The sequence below is a fragment of the Tetrao urogallus genome (genome assembly GCF_951394365.1).
Source record: "Tetrao urogallus genome assembly, chromosome: 1".
Taxonomy (NCBI): Eukaryota; Metazoa; Chordata; class Aves; order Galliformes; family Phasianidae; genus Tetrao; species Tetrao urogallus.
In genome coordinates this window covers 66,338,248-66,355,722 of record NC_136813.1, presented here as the reverse complement: position 1 = coordinate 66,355,722, position 17,475 = coordinate 66,338,248, and the positions used below count along the sequence as shown (strand labels likewise).

Below are 17,475 nucleotides of genomic sequence, written 5' to 3'. Positions count from 1 at the left end.
GTAATGCAGGAGGAAATACACTGTAGTGCTACCTCTTGTGTAACAGCCTCCTCACCCCGGCAGCCCACCTTTCCCTGACACAGAAGGCCCACTAATTCTGCCTCTGATCTGTGGACAGAGGTAGCTAATGCCATGTGAAGTGCACCAAGCATGTGGAATGACAGGAGAAGGTCTTATTAGTAAGTGGGGAGGAGGCAGGCTGCTTGGTCCCCACCTACCCTATGGTCCCCAGGCGTGCTGAGATCAGCATGCTCAGGTGTATGGTATGGTCACTGCTACTCACAACTACATAATCCTTGTTTGGATCATGGCTGTCATCACCTGTAGTATCGTGATAAGATAAAGCAAAGCAAGTATTGATAAGATTGACAGTCTTATTCTGAGAATTTATTCTATTATTATTATTATTATTACATACTGCAAAGAAAGTATGCATACTGAAGTTCTACACTTCTGATTTGTTTGTTGCTAGAGATAGTCATTTTTTAATTTCCTGTAGTCATTTCCTCTAGTTCCCTCCCGTCTCTTGTATAAAGTGATCAAATAGTAAAGACCAAGGATTGTAATTATTCATCTCTTTACAGTCTGTTGCGTCATTCAAACCATGAGACTCATCTTTCAAGAATGTTCAGTGATCTTCACACTGGTCAACCTGGTGGATACTCTATCACAATCATTTGGTAAGTTCAAATCCATTTATGTTTATTTAAGAAATTGATATATTAATTACTAATATTTCTGTGGGTAACCTACTTTATATGTTACAGTATTCTTTTTTTTCTTTTTGCCAAAAAGAATCAACAAAACAGAAATTGAGATTCAAAAGAGGTAAATATGGATTCTTAGAAACAAACAAATAAACAACAAGAGTGATGATGAGAGTAAGAGAAATATACCCAATTTTCTAAATAAAAAAACCGAAAGAACTCTGTAAGGTTATGTCTACTGTTAAAGAGAGAAATATTCAAATCTTTAAGCAAGAATACTTTCCATCCAAGGAATGCATAGATTCTGATAGAGCGGACTGAATCTGAAACAGACTACAGTTTTCTCACTGAAAAAAGTTGGATAAAATGAATTCCAGGTAAGATTTCATCACTTACTATTCTGGAAGAATGAAAGTTGGGAAATATTCAGCAATATTTTGTTCCTGTAAAAGCAACAAGGTAAAAATAATTTTAAAAAGCAAAATTAACAAAAGCTTTAAAAACTCATTGTGTGTCTACATGCAAGAACATCTCTGTTTCATGTGTTTGACTGCAGTGCCGTTACTTGTAGTTCACTAAAGATAAATAGAATCTTGAAGAAATCATTAAAAAATCCCAAAATATAGTCTGATAACTTAATACTCATTCATTATTTTATCACAAGGACCCCATCATTTGAGAACTCTAAAGCTGTCCCTTCCTCTTATCAACCTATAAATCAACTCTGTGTTCTGCTGTATGTATGATAAGTACTTTTTTTCAGCAATGCAACACTGTTTAATTCTTCAAAGTTAATTGCTCCCGTGAGCTGTTGGCTCTTTTGTGAGGGGACTTGATTCTGCCTTGAGATGCTATGACTTTGTGGGACAAAAGCTGAAAGTCAGCATTCTGGTTCTTATTTAATGCAAAATATAGTGATGTCTATAGTTTGTCAAGCTTCTACTGAAAACAAACATACAAATAAAAAAAGCCAAAAACCCAAAACACAAAATCAACCAAATAACAACAACATCAAACCCCAAACAAACAGAAAATCCCTGCACTAATCAATTTGATGAGTTATGAGAATTATACTTAAGGAGTATGCTTTGCTCCAAAACGTCTATAAAAACCTTCTGTTGCTGTCCTATTAATTCTATTGAAAATAAATTTTCTACTCAGTCAGCCTTGAGCACACATTTCAGAAACCTTGTGTGCAAGAGTTTGCACTTTCACTTGCATGTGTTCCAGTTAATGAAATGAAACTGTTCTCATATATGAGTAATTAGAGTGTAGGCTCAGTTTTGGGTATTTCTCTCCATTTGTTTCTATACACAGAACTACTGCACTATGTGTAAGTTCAACATGTGGTTACTTATCAGGTTTCATCAGTGTGAGGAAATCAAAAGTGATTTTTCTTTTTTGTTTGCCTTCAATGAGGTTTCAACTGTTCCTGTACATGTACATTCCACTGTTATCTTTGCAGATTGACATTCTAATTTTCTTTTTCTTTTCCTTTTTGATCTGTTCCATGACATTTGGGCTTTTAACAAAGTTCCCCTTCAATAGCAAATTTTCTTAGCAATGAAGTTTGAAAAGTGGTTTGGAGGTGGATTATAATTGCTCATGTTCTTGCTCATGGTTGCGTCCTTATAATGCATTGCTCAAGGTAATTTCCTTTTTCTTCATCTGTAATAGTACTTTCTGTACACACTATAGCAAGATCTTCCATTCTTCTCTTTCCCAACAAGACCAAGTGTCCAATAGCATATGTGAGATTAAGTCCAGCGTAGAGCCCTACCATTTTCTCTCTGATTTTACTGAAGATTTAGACCTTGATTATTCCTTCTGACTGATGTTCAAGAGTGCTGGTACACATTCTATACTTCTGCAACATACTGTTATCTATCCTCCTAGACAGACTGAAAGGCCACCCTTGGACAGAAAGTTTTTGCCATCCCTTCCTAGGCCTCCTTTTGCTATATTTTTGACATTTTATCTAACCATTCCCTTAACACAAAAAGTAATTAAATGTGATACTGTACTCCATAGGATCATGATTTAAAATATTGCAGTTACTGTGAAAGATCTGGCACATTAGCTGAGAACAATCCAGGTTATTACAGGTGGATTCATCAAGGAAAAGAGGTGAACAGTCCTCGCTCCTCTCTTTCTCTGTATCTCTTCCCACTGACAAAAGATAGGAATGATTCTGCGTCCTTAAGTGTAGGTGATTAAAAATAACATAAAATAAAGATAGTAAAATGAAATAAAGAAAGAAGCTAAAAGCCTTTCCTGTTAAAGGCAAAGGAAAGATCATCAGTAAGAAACATAATTTTACATAACATCATATCCTCAGTGTTTGATGTCAACTTAAATCAAACTTTAAAAACTTTAATCAGGATTTGCATCTTTTCAAGTTGAAAAAGCAAGGAAATATAAATAATGCAACATATACATGCTATGTTTTGAAAAGATGCACATAATTTTTTTTTGTTCACTGACACAAGAGGCATCTCGTGCCACAGTAATAAGACTACAAATCCCATTAAATTAGAAGGCACAGTATAAAAATTGCACTAAATGGAGATGCGGAAGCACTATTAATAACAAGTTTTTTTCAAAAACTTTTCTATATTATATAGCTGAATGCATTTCAAAGTTATAAATTATGTTAAGACTTCTGATGAAGTCATTTAGAGATAGAACATAGGAAAAATACATGTCACCAAGTGTTCATTACATTCTGAGTTCCATTTCTACTACATAATTATATTTATTGTGAAGATCTTCAATAATGTATTACCTTCCATTTTAGGTACTGGAGTTTATATTTAAATGTTAAAATCTCGGAGTTCCAAATCATAAAATGTAACTTCTTTTGTTTAGTTTGGTTTTGTATTTCTTTTGAACAGAAAAAGGATCTGATTTATATAGAATGCTAAGATAGTGTGCTCTGAGTAATACTGCGGAAGTCAAGTGGACTACTCAGAAAGCGCAAAGTTTGTTCATAAATCACTGACAGACTGGAGTCATATCGATATTCTTCTCTGTCATCCAAAAACATGCATTGAGAAACCCAAGAGTTACAGTTCCATATAAAAATTAGTTCCGTACACTAATATTTCTTTTTTTTTTTTTTTAATAGAACTAATTTTGCTTAATGGAGAATATATAATTATATATTCAAATATGCTAAATATACATTTCGCTATTTTCATAGAAAATCTGCATACAAATAGTCATGGATCATCATAATATAATCATAACACTATATATACTACATAGCGCACACATGCTAAAATTTAGTTCATAAAAATTAAAACTTGTTAGTATACTTGCAGACTAATAATCCACTGTCAGGCACTTTGCCATCATATTGGTGGCTTCAGTTAAAGACAAGATGACCTCTAAGACTTGCTGAGGGGCTTGGAGAGTAAGGAAACAACAGCTAGTTTCTTGTACAGAGATAAAGTTGTCTGGATAAAATCCATGTTATGACAGCTTTCAAAATTTTTAAGTTCTGTTTTGTTTCAGTACTTTTACTTCTCCATTCTTCAGAAAAACATAACAGTTTTGGTTTGAGAAAACAGTGTAGAACAATTCTGCAGCCACTAGTTAGGAAACAGAGGACTTCTGTTCAAGAATTTCTCTTGCAGAGGAATACTCACTCTTTTTCTTAGAGCTCTGTGAATAGTGTAGCAGGGATCTGCAGCTACATTTGCTCTTGGATTTCTGTCACATGTATTTTAAGAGAGATTTTAAGAGAATGATGTAAGAACACAATGACATCTATGCAAAAATGTCTTGATAAGCTTTAATTGCAAAATTATTAAGCAGAGATGCAGCCTTGAAAATAGTTAGACGAAACAATTACTTGAACCCAAGTGTTTCCACACAGCTTATTTACATTCTTAGTGTTGATTACTGAGCAAAAGTATAGCAAACTGGAAAATATGCAGGCCTGATTATGATGAATATTCAGGATCATTAACTGTAATACACAGGTCATCAGAAATGTTTAAACAGGGATCAATCCTCTATTCTCCTCTAGGTAGGAATGTTCCTGCAGAAGTATTTAGTGGCAGACGTTTCATGCCTGGAGACAAGAGCCTGCAAATTTTACCCTCAGAATCTTGTATGCAGTATTCATGATATATTTTCAAAGAATCATAGAACCATTTGAGTATGAAAGGACCTTAAAGGTCATCTAGTTCAACTGCCCTGTAATGAGTAGGGACACCTACAGCTACATCAGATTGTTCAGAACTCTGTCCAGCCTGATTTTGTATGTCTCTGGAGACCATACATCCAATTCCTCACTGGACAACCTGTGCCAATGCCTCGCTACTCTGATCATAAAAAGTTGCTTCTTTATGTCCAGTATAAGTCTCACTTCTTTTACTATGAAACCATTTCCCTTTTTCCTATCACAACAGACCCTGCTAAAGAATCTATCCCATTCCTTCTTATAGTCTCTCCTTAGATACTGATATTTTCTCTGTTTTCCTTTTTTTTTTTTAATTCAATTAAATATAATTTCACACATCTTATAGAACTCAAATACATTTGTCTTTCTTCTTTCTTCTTGAAAGATTGCTATTGTGGTTTTCTACTCTTTCTGGCTTCTCATTTTTCAAGGTCAGAGTTATCTTCAGCATTTAATTGTGGAATCCTGTTGGACACAAAATTAAAATACCTGTGTCCCCAGAAGGAGCTATAACAAAGAGGAGGCCAGGAGAAGAAAAAAAAAAAACAACAACCATGTGCAGCCAGGGAACATCAAATTATTTTGCTTTGAGAAAGCCAATAAGCTGGAACGGGCCAAGACCACTCAGACTAAATGCATAGTTCACCTAGTTTTGCTTATCTATTCGGGTATCCTGTGTGTGTCTACCCTATCCATCTGCTGTAAATCTATGCTGTGAGCCCTTGTTTCTTGTGGTAAAGATCAGAGTTTACACAGAGAATCCATGTTGCATTGGTGCCCAAAGAGATCTCTTCAGCAGGAAAATCTTACTAGTTACTATGGAGTAAAGCTGGCTTTGTTATTTAGGCATCATGCACAGTCTGCTTCTTTTGGGCCAGGAACCATTGCATTCTTTCTGATTTTGCTGCACATGGTTTCATTTTGCTCTTTTGAAATTCTAGTTTCAGTTTCTCTAGAGTATTATATTCTGTCTCCTTGCATTTTGGGCATGTTCATGTCACATATATGCTATGTATAAGTGTTATGTAAATATGTATACTATTATATTCTTACATATACATTTTATGATTATCTGAGCCTATGGCGTAAACATCTTTGAAATACCGATTGCCTACAAATATGGAGTTTCTCATACTCAGTGCTGAATTTATATTCTCTGTAAATATACTGGACAGGTCAGAAAGATGCCATCAGCACCACAATAATCAATTTCAATAATGAGAAAATGCAGATCACGTGGGCAACAAGAAAACTATTCCCTGGCAAGAATGTGTCATTTTATTATATGTGAGTATTGATAATGCATATGCTTCTCTCCCTAAATAATTTACTTTGGGAAGCTAAAATACCAAAATTATTTAAGTCATCTCTGAACTATAAATTAAACTTTCTTAACATTTTTGTAATAATTCAAGAGGAAGCTTGTTTATATTCATATCTTGCTACAAAGTTGTATAAACCCGTAAACCTGCTGAATAATCAGCTGTAATAAAGCATAGAACAGCTTGGACTGGAGGGGATCATTGAATTACAACTCTCTGCCATGGGCTGGGCTGTCCCCCACCAGATCAGGCTGCTCAGGGCCCCATCCAACCTGGCCTTGAACACCTCCAGGGATGGGACATTCACAGCTTCTCTGGGCAGCTTGTGCTATTGTCTCATCACCCTCTGAGTAAATAATTTTTTCCTAACATCTAACATAAATTTCCCTTCTTTTAGTTTGGAGCCATTCCCCTTTGTCCTATTCCACTAGATACAATGATAATAAATATGTGATAATAGATACGAAACCTTCATTTTTTTTTTCTTCTGCTAAATGTTGATGTTAATTACACTGTTGAAAGTGTTTTTCCTGCATATTTAAGTATGTATACTATGTATATTAAGTATGTATATTTTGTATATGTATAAGAGATGTTATTTACGCAACAGAAACTCAATGTTTTGGTTGAAGGTAGTCATAAAGCTTCACATTCCCTTCTTTTTCTAGTTGATATACATGAAAGAACTAACAGCACAATCTTGAAAAAAGGCTTATGAAAACATTAGTTTGAATAAGCTATTCTCTTTTTAGAGGAAAAACAAAACAAGCTAACACAACTAACACAAAGGAAACTTGTTAGTTTTAGACTGCACCAAATCCAAGGACTGGAAAGTCATTGAGGTCACAGAATCACAGAATCACAGAATCACAGAATTGTAGGGGTTGGAAGGGACCTCCAGAGATCATCGAGTCCAACCCCCCTGCCAAAGCAGGTTCCCTACAGCAGTCGCACAGGTAGGCATCCAGGCAGGTCTTGAACATCTCCAGAGAAGGAGACTCCACCACCTCCCTGGGCAGCCTGTTCCAGTGCTCCGTCACCCTCACTGTAAAGAAGTTCTTGCGCATGTTTGTGCGGAACTTCCTATGCTGCAGTTTCCAGCCGTTTCCCCTTGTCCTGTCTCCACTCACCACTGAAAACAGTCTGGCCTCGCCATTCTGCCCCCCACACCTTAGATATTTATAGACCTGGATCAGGTCCCCTCTCAGTCTTCTCTTCCCAAGGCTGAACAGACCCAGTTCACTCAGCCTTTCCTCATAGGAGAGATGCTCCAGGCCCTTCACCATCTTCGTGGCCCTCCGCTGGACTCTTTCCAAGAGATCCTTGTCTTTTTTGTACTGGGGAGCCCAGAACTGGACGCAGTACTCCAGATGAGGCCTCACCAGGGCAGAGTAGAGGGGGAGGATCACCTCCCTCAACCTGCTGGACACGCTCTTTTTAATGCACCCCAGTAAGCCATTGGCCTCTTTGGCTACAAGGGCACACTGCTGGCTCATGGCCAACCTGTCATCCACCAGGACACCCAGGTCCCTTTCCGCAGAGCTCCCCTCCAGCAGGTCATCCCCCAGCCTGTACTGGTGCGTGCAATTATTCCTCCCCAGATGCAAGACTCTACACTTGCTTTTGTTAAACCTCATCCGGTTTTTTTCTGCCCAGCTCTCCAGCCTATCCAGGTCTTGCTGAATGGCAACACAGCCTTCAGGCGTGTCAGCCAATCCTCCCAACTTCGTATCATCAGCAAACTTGCTGAGGGTGGCCATTATCCCCTCATCAAGGTCATTGATGAAGATGTTGAACAAGACCGGACCCAGCACAGACCCCTGAGGAACACCGCTAGTTACAGGCCTAAGACCTTACAGGTCATGCCAATGAATTGCCTCAAATCATAATGAAATTTCCTTCTTCAAGTTCTGTATGTGGATTTGTCTTTGTATGACCACTGAAAACAAAACAAAGAAAAATATAGTTGCAAAAAAGAATTAGCTTTTATGTCCTGATATGAGTATTTCTGTTCACTGATATTTTTTAATTTCCAGATTCGAAGATGGCAAGCAGAAATACTGGAAAATATGTCCCACATATCTATTGACACAAGGTTATAATTCAGGATGTCTTTTTAAGACAGAAGGATACACCCTTGCTTTCTCAATCATGAACAGCAATGGAAGTGAAGAGCTTTTTTCTAAAAGACTGAAATCCAATTTCTATAGTAAGTATGTAAAATCAAAACTATATATTTTGATAGTCCTGGTGTCCCCATTCATTCTCTATTTGTGCTTAATCTGAGAAGAAATCATTTATCTATCTGTATAAAATGCTGTTAGTGTATACAATAAGCAATCTATCAGTATTTGGAATTATGGATGCTGATTTCATACCTTTCTGTCATTGATAGTTACATAGGATCATGTGCAGCTGTAACTAGGTGGGATTACTTTGAACAGCAAGATTTGTCCCAAAATGTAGTTTCAAGATTAGAATCAAAATAAAATTTATGGATATACTTGGCATATTGTAGACCTACTCAATATTCATGTCTGAAAACAAATACAACTTGCTAATTCCAAGTCTTATTATAAGAGATTTTATATTCCTGTTTTTACATTTTCTGGTATTGCACATAGATACAGTGCTTAAAGTGAAGGATTTTTTTTTTTCCTCCTAATAAATACCAAGCAGAAAATAAGGCAGTAAGAAAGAATCTGGAAAAGCCATTATCATCCAAATATACATTTAGAGCTTACTATGAATGTTTTAGGGAAAAAAGATAAATCTAAAAACCTGTTAAAATATTTAACTTTGAGAATACTTTTTTGTATCTCATATGGTAAACTATGAAAAATTGCAGCCTGGTCCCCGAATTTTGGCTATTAAACTCCCACTGATACCAAAATTAATTTCAAAAGCATTAGATAACAAGGCAGAAATAATGGAAGTCTGACATCAGTTTTACAATTAGGAAGGCAAGGCTTCTTCATAACATGATAAGGAATCAAGGACTGAGAAAGCAAGTAGCATTCTTCTCAACACTATTTCCCACTATTAAAGACTACACAATTACATAGGTCAAACCATTGCATTCTCTTAGACCATCTGAAAATAGCAAGGGATAGATTCAGTTGCACACAGGTAGACACCCAGTGCTTTTGCCATATATCTCAGCATATCCCACACTTCCTCCAGAAGATGAATGTATGTCTTTTAAGTTTAGTGGTACTGAATTTGTCAATCTCTTTCCAATACAGAAGAATCTTCATTTCTCTCAAACCAAAGGAACTGAAAGAAGATCAGAGTCCTTCTTTAAGTAGTTTCAGGATTTTCCTGAATCGGGAGGACATCTACCTTTAAACGTGACACCTCCAATGGCGAGTAATGTCATAGTGGTACATTTTGACATTTAGTAAGGAAGTTAGCTGCAGAAGTGCATCACGTAAGAGGAATATCCACCTTGCTACTCAGGGAAACATGGAGAGATGGAAGGAATTAATTTAAGAATAAATATTTTTAAGAGGCTATTGCATGTTTTTTTTTTTTTTTTCTCTTTTCCTTAGTAAAGCCCAATCGACCAGAAAATGTGACCTTCAATTGGAAGGATGACACTGTTACTGTTACATGTAATAAACCAGAAAGAGGTGTGAAGTGCTTGAGACTTGAGCTTCAGTACAAAAGCAAATATGACAAAGGATGGCAAGTGAGTTGAACATGGCACGTTCAATCAATGTTGGAAGGAGCTGGAAATATTATCTCCATAAAATATAAAGCCTGGTTGTTTACTAATTGTTCTCCTCACCTTTACATTCAAAATAGTTTGTAGGAGAACCCCACTGGATTTTTTTTTTTAATCTGTACAATGAACAAAATATACAATTAACAGAGCGGCATGGTTAGCTTGGTATTTTACAGGTCATATAACTAGAAGGATTATCATGGTGGAAAGGGATAATCAAGGGATAATCAGGCTCACAGGAAAAACTCCAAAGGGAGCAATCTCCAGAAAGTAGAGATTGAAATCTCCTCAGTGGCAGTCAGCCCTTAAATGGGGGTTTAGAAGAGGTGGAGCCAGGCTTCATCCCTTCTGGTCATACAGGTGAATTGCCTTCACATGTGCTCCCGCAGTTGACTCATTGCTTGCCAAAGATGATCAATCAGAGGTTCAGGTTGTGATTCAACAATTCCCATACAGATCATAGAAGTCTACCATACAGAAGTCATTTACATTTTGAGTTATATCTACTTGCTACACAAAGAACTGGGGACGATGTAAAGGGAAGTTCATAAATACAGAACAGCATTGGAAGATAAAAGCAGAAAGCTGAATAGAGTTAATAGAGAAACAGCGTGAAATAAAAGGAAAGAAAAAAGATGATACAGGATTTTTATTTATTCTGGCTAGCTGTTATTTACATATTATTTCACAGACTTAAATCTACCAACGCACCTGTAGAACATGTAAATATTTTGTGAATTAAAGTTTCTTTTTTTATACTGTAAGCAGAAACTGTAACATAGTACTCTGTATGTCGACTGTTAGGCTCTTTAGCTCACTGTCAAATAATGAACAATGGGGATGAATGGGAAAGAATAGGTCAAGAAGAAGAATTCCTCAGAATTCAGAGAAACAAAATTTTATTTCTGAGGTTTCGGTCTACTCCTTGTCCTAGTCATGATCATAGTGGAGTTATGTTCAAGCATTCTGCCTTGAAAGCTGGAATTAACAATTATACACCTTCCTTCTCAGTCCAGAACTTCTAAGTGTTGCAGAGTTGGAGAGCAAGGCTTTGATCCAAGGAAATGTTATTCTTTTCGGGTCAGACTGAAGAGGATAGTACCCTCTTGCAACGTAGTTGATTTCAGCAGTGACTGGGAAGCAGAAACATTTTGGATGAATAGCACATTATTAGGTAACAGCTGTGCTATATTCATATATTGTCTAAATGCAAACTGTTAAGAGGTGACTGCAAAAGAAGTTCAGAATGTGCAATCAGTTTTATGTTTCACTATGTTCCATCTTCTGTTATCAAAGAAACTTTGTTCCTGGTGATTCATAACACTACAAATTTATGCATTTATCTACAAAGTTAAAAATGTCCTTATTATTTGTGTTACAGTAGTGTCTAGGATTCCCCGGTGACAGTGATGTGTTGCATGCTGTGTATATATTTTGTGTGTATATATTAATATACACACATACACAAATATATGTGGATTTACATATTTATGTAAAACATAAGCATACGCAGGCACTCTGGTGACAGATGATACATTAACATCAAACTTGAACTCTAAGAAAAACCTTTATGCTCAATTTTTTAAGACTGATTGCTTTAAAATACATCTAGGAGTGCTATAAGACCAGAGGTTAGAACTGTCTGGTGTTCATATTTGCTGAAAATGGGGGAAACATGAAATGGGAGCAAAGTCATTAACAACATTGCTTTCCCACCAGGAAGACCCATTTAACTGTATGTAATTGGTTTCAGTTAGACCTTTGGTGGAAACTACTTCTATTGTTTATCAAAACAAAAAACAGATTTATTGTAAAACTGAATGTACACTATCTCAAGCGAATACAGGCTGCCCAGGGAGGTGGTGGAGTTATCATTCCCAAAGGTGCTCAAGAAATGTGCAGATGTGGCATTTGAGGACATGGTTACTGGACATGATGGGGATGATGGCTGGACTAGATTATCTCAGAGGTCTTTTCCAACCTTAAAAATTCTATGATTCATATAATCTAACCACAGAATTCCACCCACTAGGCTTTGTTGGAATTATGAGACACCCAAATGTCCATTCTACCCAGACCTGAGTTTTCTATGATACAACTAACTCACCCAAAGAAAATCAGTATACACAAAGCTATGCTGAAATCCTGGAGCATAAGATTGTACTACTTGTGCACTAGTGGTAGGAACAGTGCTGACTTCCAGAGAAGTTTATTGCACCATGCAGATTGTGAACCTGCTGTCCTCTGCTGTGGCAGACAATGTCTTTCAGAAACACAGAGGACAGTGTGTACCTTTGAGAAGTGAGAACATGGCAGCCCTACCCACAACATTAGACCAGAGGCTATCAGCAGACATGTATGTGGATGGCAAGTGCAGAAAAGACAGACAAATAGTTGTTTTGTGTGTCCCTCTATCATAAGTGACCTTGGCACAGCCTCCTAAATGGAGCAAGCATTCCACTTCAGGACTTCAAGGAGTGATTGCCTCCATATCACAGGAAGACATGACAAAAGCTGTTCTCAAGAAAATTCAGCCTCTGAATGTCTCACTGGATGTTCACAACTTTTCTTGTGACTTTCTGACAGGCTAAATGAAGCGAGCAGGTGGAACAGGCTGCCATAGGAAAAGGAGTGACTATGGAGTACTATTTATAGATTGGTCCTAATAATTAACTTAATTAACTTAAGTTTCCGTAGTATTTATCTGAAGAGCAGAAGTTCAGTATGAGGAAGTACAGTTTTGTGGTTCCTTTACAAAAGCTGCAGGAAAAACACTGAGAATGCCAAAAGCTGCAAAAACTCATCGGTTCAGATACATACCTGTTGAATCCTGTCACTAGTTACTTTCTGGTTGTTAGTTCTTGCATTTTCTGGGCTTCTTTGGTATATGTGGTGGGGGCATTTTTTGTTTGTTTGTTTTATTTTGGGAAATTAGACATTTAGGCTGTGTGCAAAGTCCAGTTACAGCTTTTTATCGTAGGAAATAAGATATTTAGTTTACATGTAAAATTAGTTGCAGCTCTGGAGGCTGTAGGTAGGTCTATGTAAGACACACCTTAGCAGAGAACTGCTGTATCACCCTTAGTGCAGTGAGAGAACATAAAAATCATCATTCTGAATGCTTCTACTCTTTGCACATATGCACCTTCCTTTGTTCTGTAACAGGTCAATAAAAAAAAATAAAACATGATTTTATTTTGTTGCACAGTTTGGGGAAAGATAGCTTTTCTTTTCAGTTTCAAAAGAACAACTGATTTTTTTTTTATATTTGTTCCTAAATTTTTATTCAATTTTTTTTAATTAATAGGAGAAGTCAATGTTCTAGCATGGTTAGGAATATTTCCTGCTAGAGCAAACAATAAAATTTTCACTTGCTTTCTTCTGCTTATTCCTAGATTCATGTGATGATGAAATAAAAACCCACTCAAACACAGTAATTCTTTTAAGTTGTTTGATGGCAGTACTTCTAATAATATTTATCCTCTTGATCCTTCTGTGTAAATGGCAGAGGTAAGTATAATTTCACTGCTTACTACTACTGTAGAATATTTACCTTTCCAGATTATAATTTTTTTTTTCTGTGTTTACATTTGTATTTACTAACTCAGCCAACACAGTAAAGCTTTGACTAGTACATAGAGCAGAACACTGCTGGCTGCCCAGCTGCAAGTTTGCGTGTATTCCAGATTTTACTAGGCATATCATTCTGTTATGCTGCATAATATACTGCATAAATCTCATCAGATGATTGTTTTATTGTAGTAATGTAACAATACTACTTTTTGATGTTAACACATATTTACAAGAAGCCGAGGATACTGACATGCAGATCTTATCTGGGGCTTCAGCAATGTGTTGAAGTAGATGTTTGTACAAATGACAACACCATAACAGAACACCTTTTTTTTCTCTTTGCAGACTTCAAAAATCTGTTATGCCTACTATACCAGATCCAAAATATATATTTACTGATCTCTTCAATGATCATAGTGGAAACTTCCAGGTAAACATTTCCTTCCTAGCAAACAAGTCTATGAACTTTGCAATGCTGTGAGTAATCTGAAAGCAGCTACCAACACATGTTTTGGGTTGATGTTGCTTCAGATGTCCTCTGACCCAAGAGAAAAGCCCTTCCCCATACGCAGCATCAACAGATCAGCACTGTAATACTGCTTTGGTACTGCATAAGAGGAGTTGTTATAGAAAGTGAGAGAAAAATTTCAGGAGAAAATTTAAGGATGTCCAGAGGCACAATATCTGGGGAGATGCCAGAGTGGCATTTGCATACATTCCTTCTAATGACAGCTTTAATCCACACTGAAGCTTTAATCCACAATGCTATATTGCATAACTCTCCATATAAATTTAGTCTGAATTTAGATTAGATGAGGACTTGGGTCAAAGAATGTGTGAGTCCACCAAGGAAAGAACATAGGGTATTTTATACATCCCAGGTTTTCCAAAGACACTGAGTTCCCTGACAACAGCAACAGGACCTGAGGGAATGGCATGGATCTACGTCATGGAAGGATCCAGCTGGGGGTTAGGAAACGGTTCTTCACTGGAGGGTGGTGAGCGTGTAACAGGCTCTCTAATGCATTGCCCCAAGCTGTTGGAATTCAATACTTGCTTGCACAGTGCTCTCAGAAACATGGTTCCAGTTCTGGGTGGTCCTCTGTGGAGCCAGGAGTTGAAATCAATGAGTGTGGGTGACTGCCATTATCAGTACAAGCTGATATAAAGATGTAAGGATGGAGCATAAACTGAAGAAGAGGGCTTGGAGGTACCAGTGGATGGCAAGGTGAATGTGAGCCAGCACTACGTCGGGTATAAAGAAGGTTTTTACAGTTAGGGTGATGAGGCACTGAAACAGGCTACCGAGAGAAGTGGTGGATGACCCATCTCTGGAGACATTCAAAATTAGGTGGTATGAGGCTCTGAGTAACCTGATGTAACTTTGGATGCCCCTATTCATTACATGAGAGTTGGACTAGATGACTTTTGAACACCCTTTCCATCTTAAGCAATTCTATGTTCTATAATTCTATGATCTTTGTGGGTCCTTTCTAACTCAGCATACTCTATGATTCTATGATTTTATGGTTTAATGTTTTCTGTAAGTCACAGGATCTTGTATTTACTTGTGGAAAACAGTCTTTCTTCTTGTCTTTCTCGGTTCCTTGCATTATATTTTCTGCTTCTGTATGTTACTCCCTTTTCATCTTCTCCATTGTGGCTATCCCTCGAAAGATGCCATTGTTTAAAGGAAAATCCAGGTCTATACAGACAGATTTCTTTTGATTGACCACTTAGAACCTGCCAATATCAACCTTTTCATTCTCCTAGGAATGGATAGATAAAACTGATCATGCAGTAGTACAAACCAAATTGGAATATGAAGAGCTAGAATGCATCATCGAGGAAGAAAACCAGCAAACAGACAAGAAGAAAAGTGACAATCAGGAACCTAGGGAAAAAACCTTCAGCTTTTCAGGAGCAACTGGAAATAATAGTCCCAAAACAGCTCAGAATGCCCTCCTGATGCCAACATTCAATAATACAGTTTCTTTTGCTGTCCCCCAGAATGTAGTGAATGATGACATGTATGTGATGTTATAAAACCTGCATAATTCAGAAGGTATGAGGAAATGATATGTAAGATCCTGATGAGTATGCGCAGAGGCTGAATAGAAAATATTATCACAAGTAGAAACGCAAGAAGAAAGATGCAAGATGTATTATCTGATTCCAGATAGGTTCTTTCCAAGAACTTATGATCTTATGAGCAGGCTAAATATTTGATGTAAATGTCTAATGATTTATGGAGTTAAGATTTCGGATTATAGTTGGTTTTTATATGTAGGATTTAAGTAAGTCCAATTTTCATGTTAGGGGAGAGAACAAGAGCTGTTCCATGGCACAATTTCAACAGCTGAGATTCAGTCCTTGCACTTTTGTAGTGCAAACTACATCATTACTATTCTCAAATGAAAATAAAATTAAGATATATGTCTCCTAATGGTCTTTGTTTCACAAAGGCCAGACAGCATACTGTTCATTTTCATAGTGATAATATACTGCTTTACTGTATCTCTTTATATTAGAAGTGCTTGCTTTTGTAGCTGCTTCTCTGGTTGTGAAATTTTGTTCTTCATGGTATGCATCAAAGATTTTTAAAAGAGAAAGAATAAATCATCTGTCTATGAACAGAAAAGGGAGGATGTACGCTGTTGAGTTACAATTTATCATGTAAATATTGCTGTGCAGGCAGTTTCCTCCAGAATAGCAAAGATTCACAGACTGCGGTCAGGTCCTTGATATCTTACTGTGTCTCGATGTGACTACCTCAGCTTCTTGCAGAGATCAGGTTCATTTTCTACAATATTTATATTTAACTAAGTTTCTTTTATTTCAAACTATTTGTAATGCAATGAAGTAGAATTTAAAACTGTAAATAAAAGCTTTATTTTCAAACTCTGTTCTACTGTTTTCTAAAGCTTACCAACTTTTGAATGTTTAATTTTTTACTTAAAATGCCACATACTACAGTTAGGTCTCATAAACAAAATCTGAGGTATTCTGTTAATTACCCTAACATCTAAGCTACATTGAAAACAAATTTTGTAAAAATGTTAAGTGCTAAAACATCTTTTATATGTATATGTAAGGTCTTGTAGATACATTGTAATTATATGTTGAAATAGTTCCAGATATTTACATGAACATCAATCAGTCGTTTAATGATTTTATCAGTTGAATAAATTTTGCCTACTGCATACTTTTATGAACTAATTCATATTGTAACTTGCAGATGACACCTATCATAAAATTACAGAAATTAATATTTTTTGCTCAGCATTTTAATGCCAGATGTCGGGAATTGTATACAGTAATGTAGATATATTAATTTCCAGAATTGGTTTCTGATGACCCAGTTTGCCATACAAGAACAAATCCAGAAAATGCATGCCAGTAACTGCAAAACTTAACTGGGAAGACACATTTCTCTATTTTTTCATGACATTACCTTAGACTTAGTTGTACAGTAACAAGAAAACCAAGCTAACAGAGGATTTCCTGAAATCGTGACAATTTTTCTGCCTTTTTTAAAATCTAAATCAGAATTACACAAGTTTTTTGGGGTCTTTCATACATCTTTTTATTTAAAATAAAAATAATTAAGCAGTACTTAAATAGTATTAGAATGCAATGAATTTTAAACAAATACAAGCTTTATATAATTTGATAAGCAGAATATGCCTTAGCTCAGGTGTTCTTAGATGATATAAACTGGTGTTATTGCATGAGAATCAAAGAACTTAAATCTAATTACACTTGATATGAACATGTTCCAGTAATGACTGAAGCAATAAAGTAGGAAGGAAAGCTTGGAATGTATTGCTTAGCTCTTTCATCTTTGAACTATACATACATCTGATGGTCTAAAGATCTAGGTAGATGCTTTAATTTAACCATTAACCATTTTCTGTTTACAAATATTTTTCTATCTGAATTAAAAGTGTTTCATAT

General features: G+C 36.4%; 1 protein-coding gene across 1 annotated transcript; it reads left to right on the top strand.

The window, feature by feature from the left end:
• Window positions 1-604: 604 nt before the first annotated feature.
• Window positions 605-15,564, top strand: CRLF2 (cytokine receptor like factor 2; the record flags this gene model as incomplete). The annotated part of the gene is made up of 8 exons (XM_079549475.1): window positions 605-680; window positions 6,072-6,183; window positions 8,255-8,427; window positions 9,770-9,909; window positions 10,957-11,119; window positions 13,341-13,455; window positions 13,864-13,948; window positions 15,292-15,564. 8 exons carry the CDS (start codon window positions 605-607, stop codon window positions 15,562-15,564), a joined length of 1,137 nt encoding a protein of 378 aa, XP_079405601.1.
• Window positions 15,565-17,475: the final 1,911 nt, after the last annotated feature.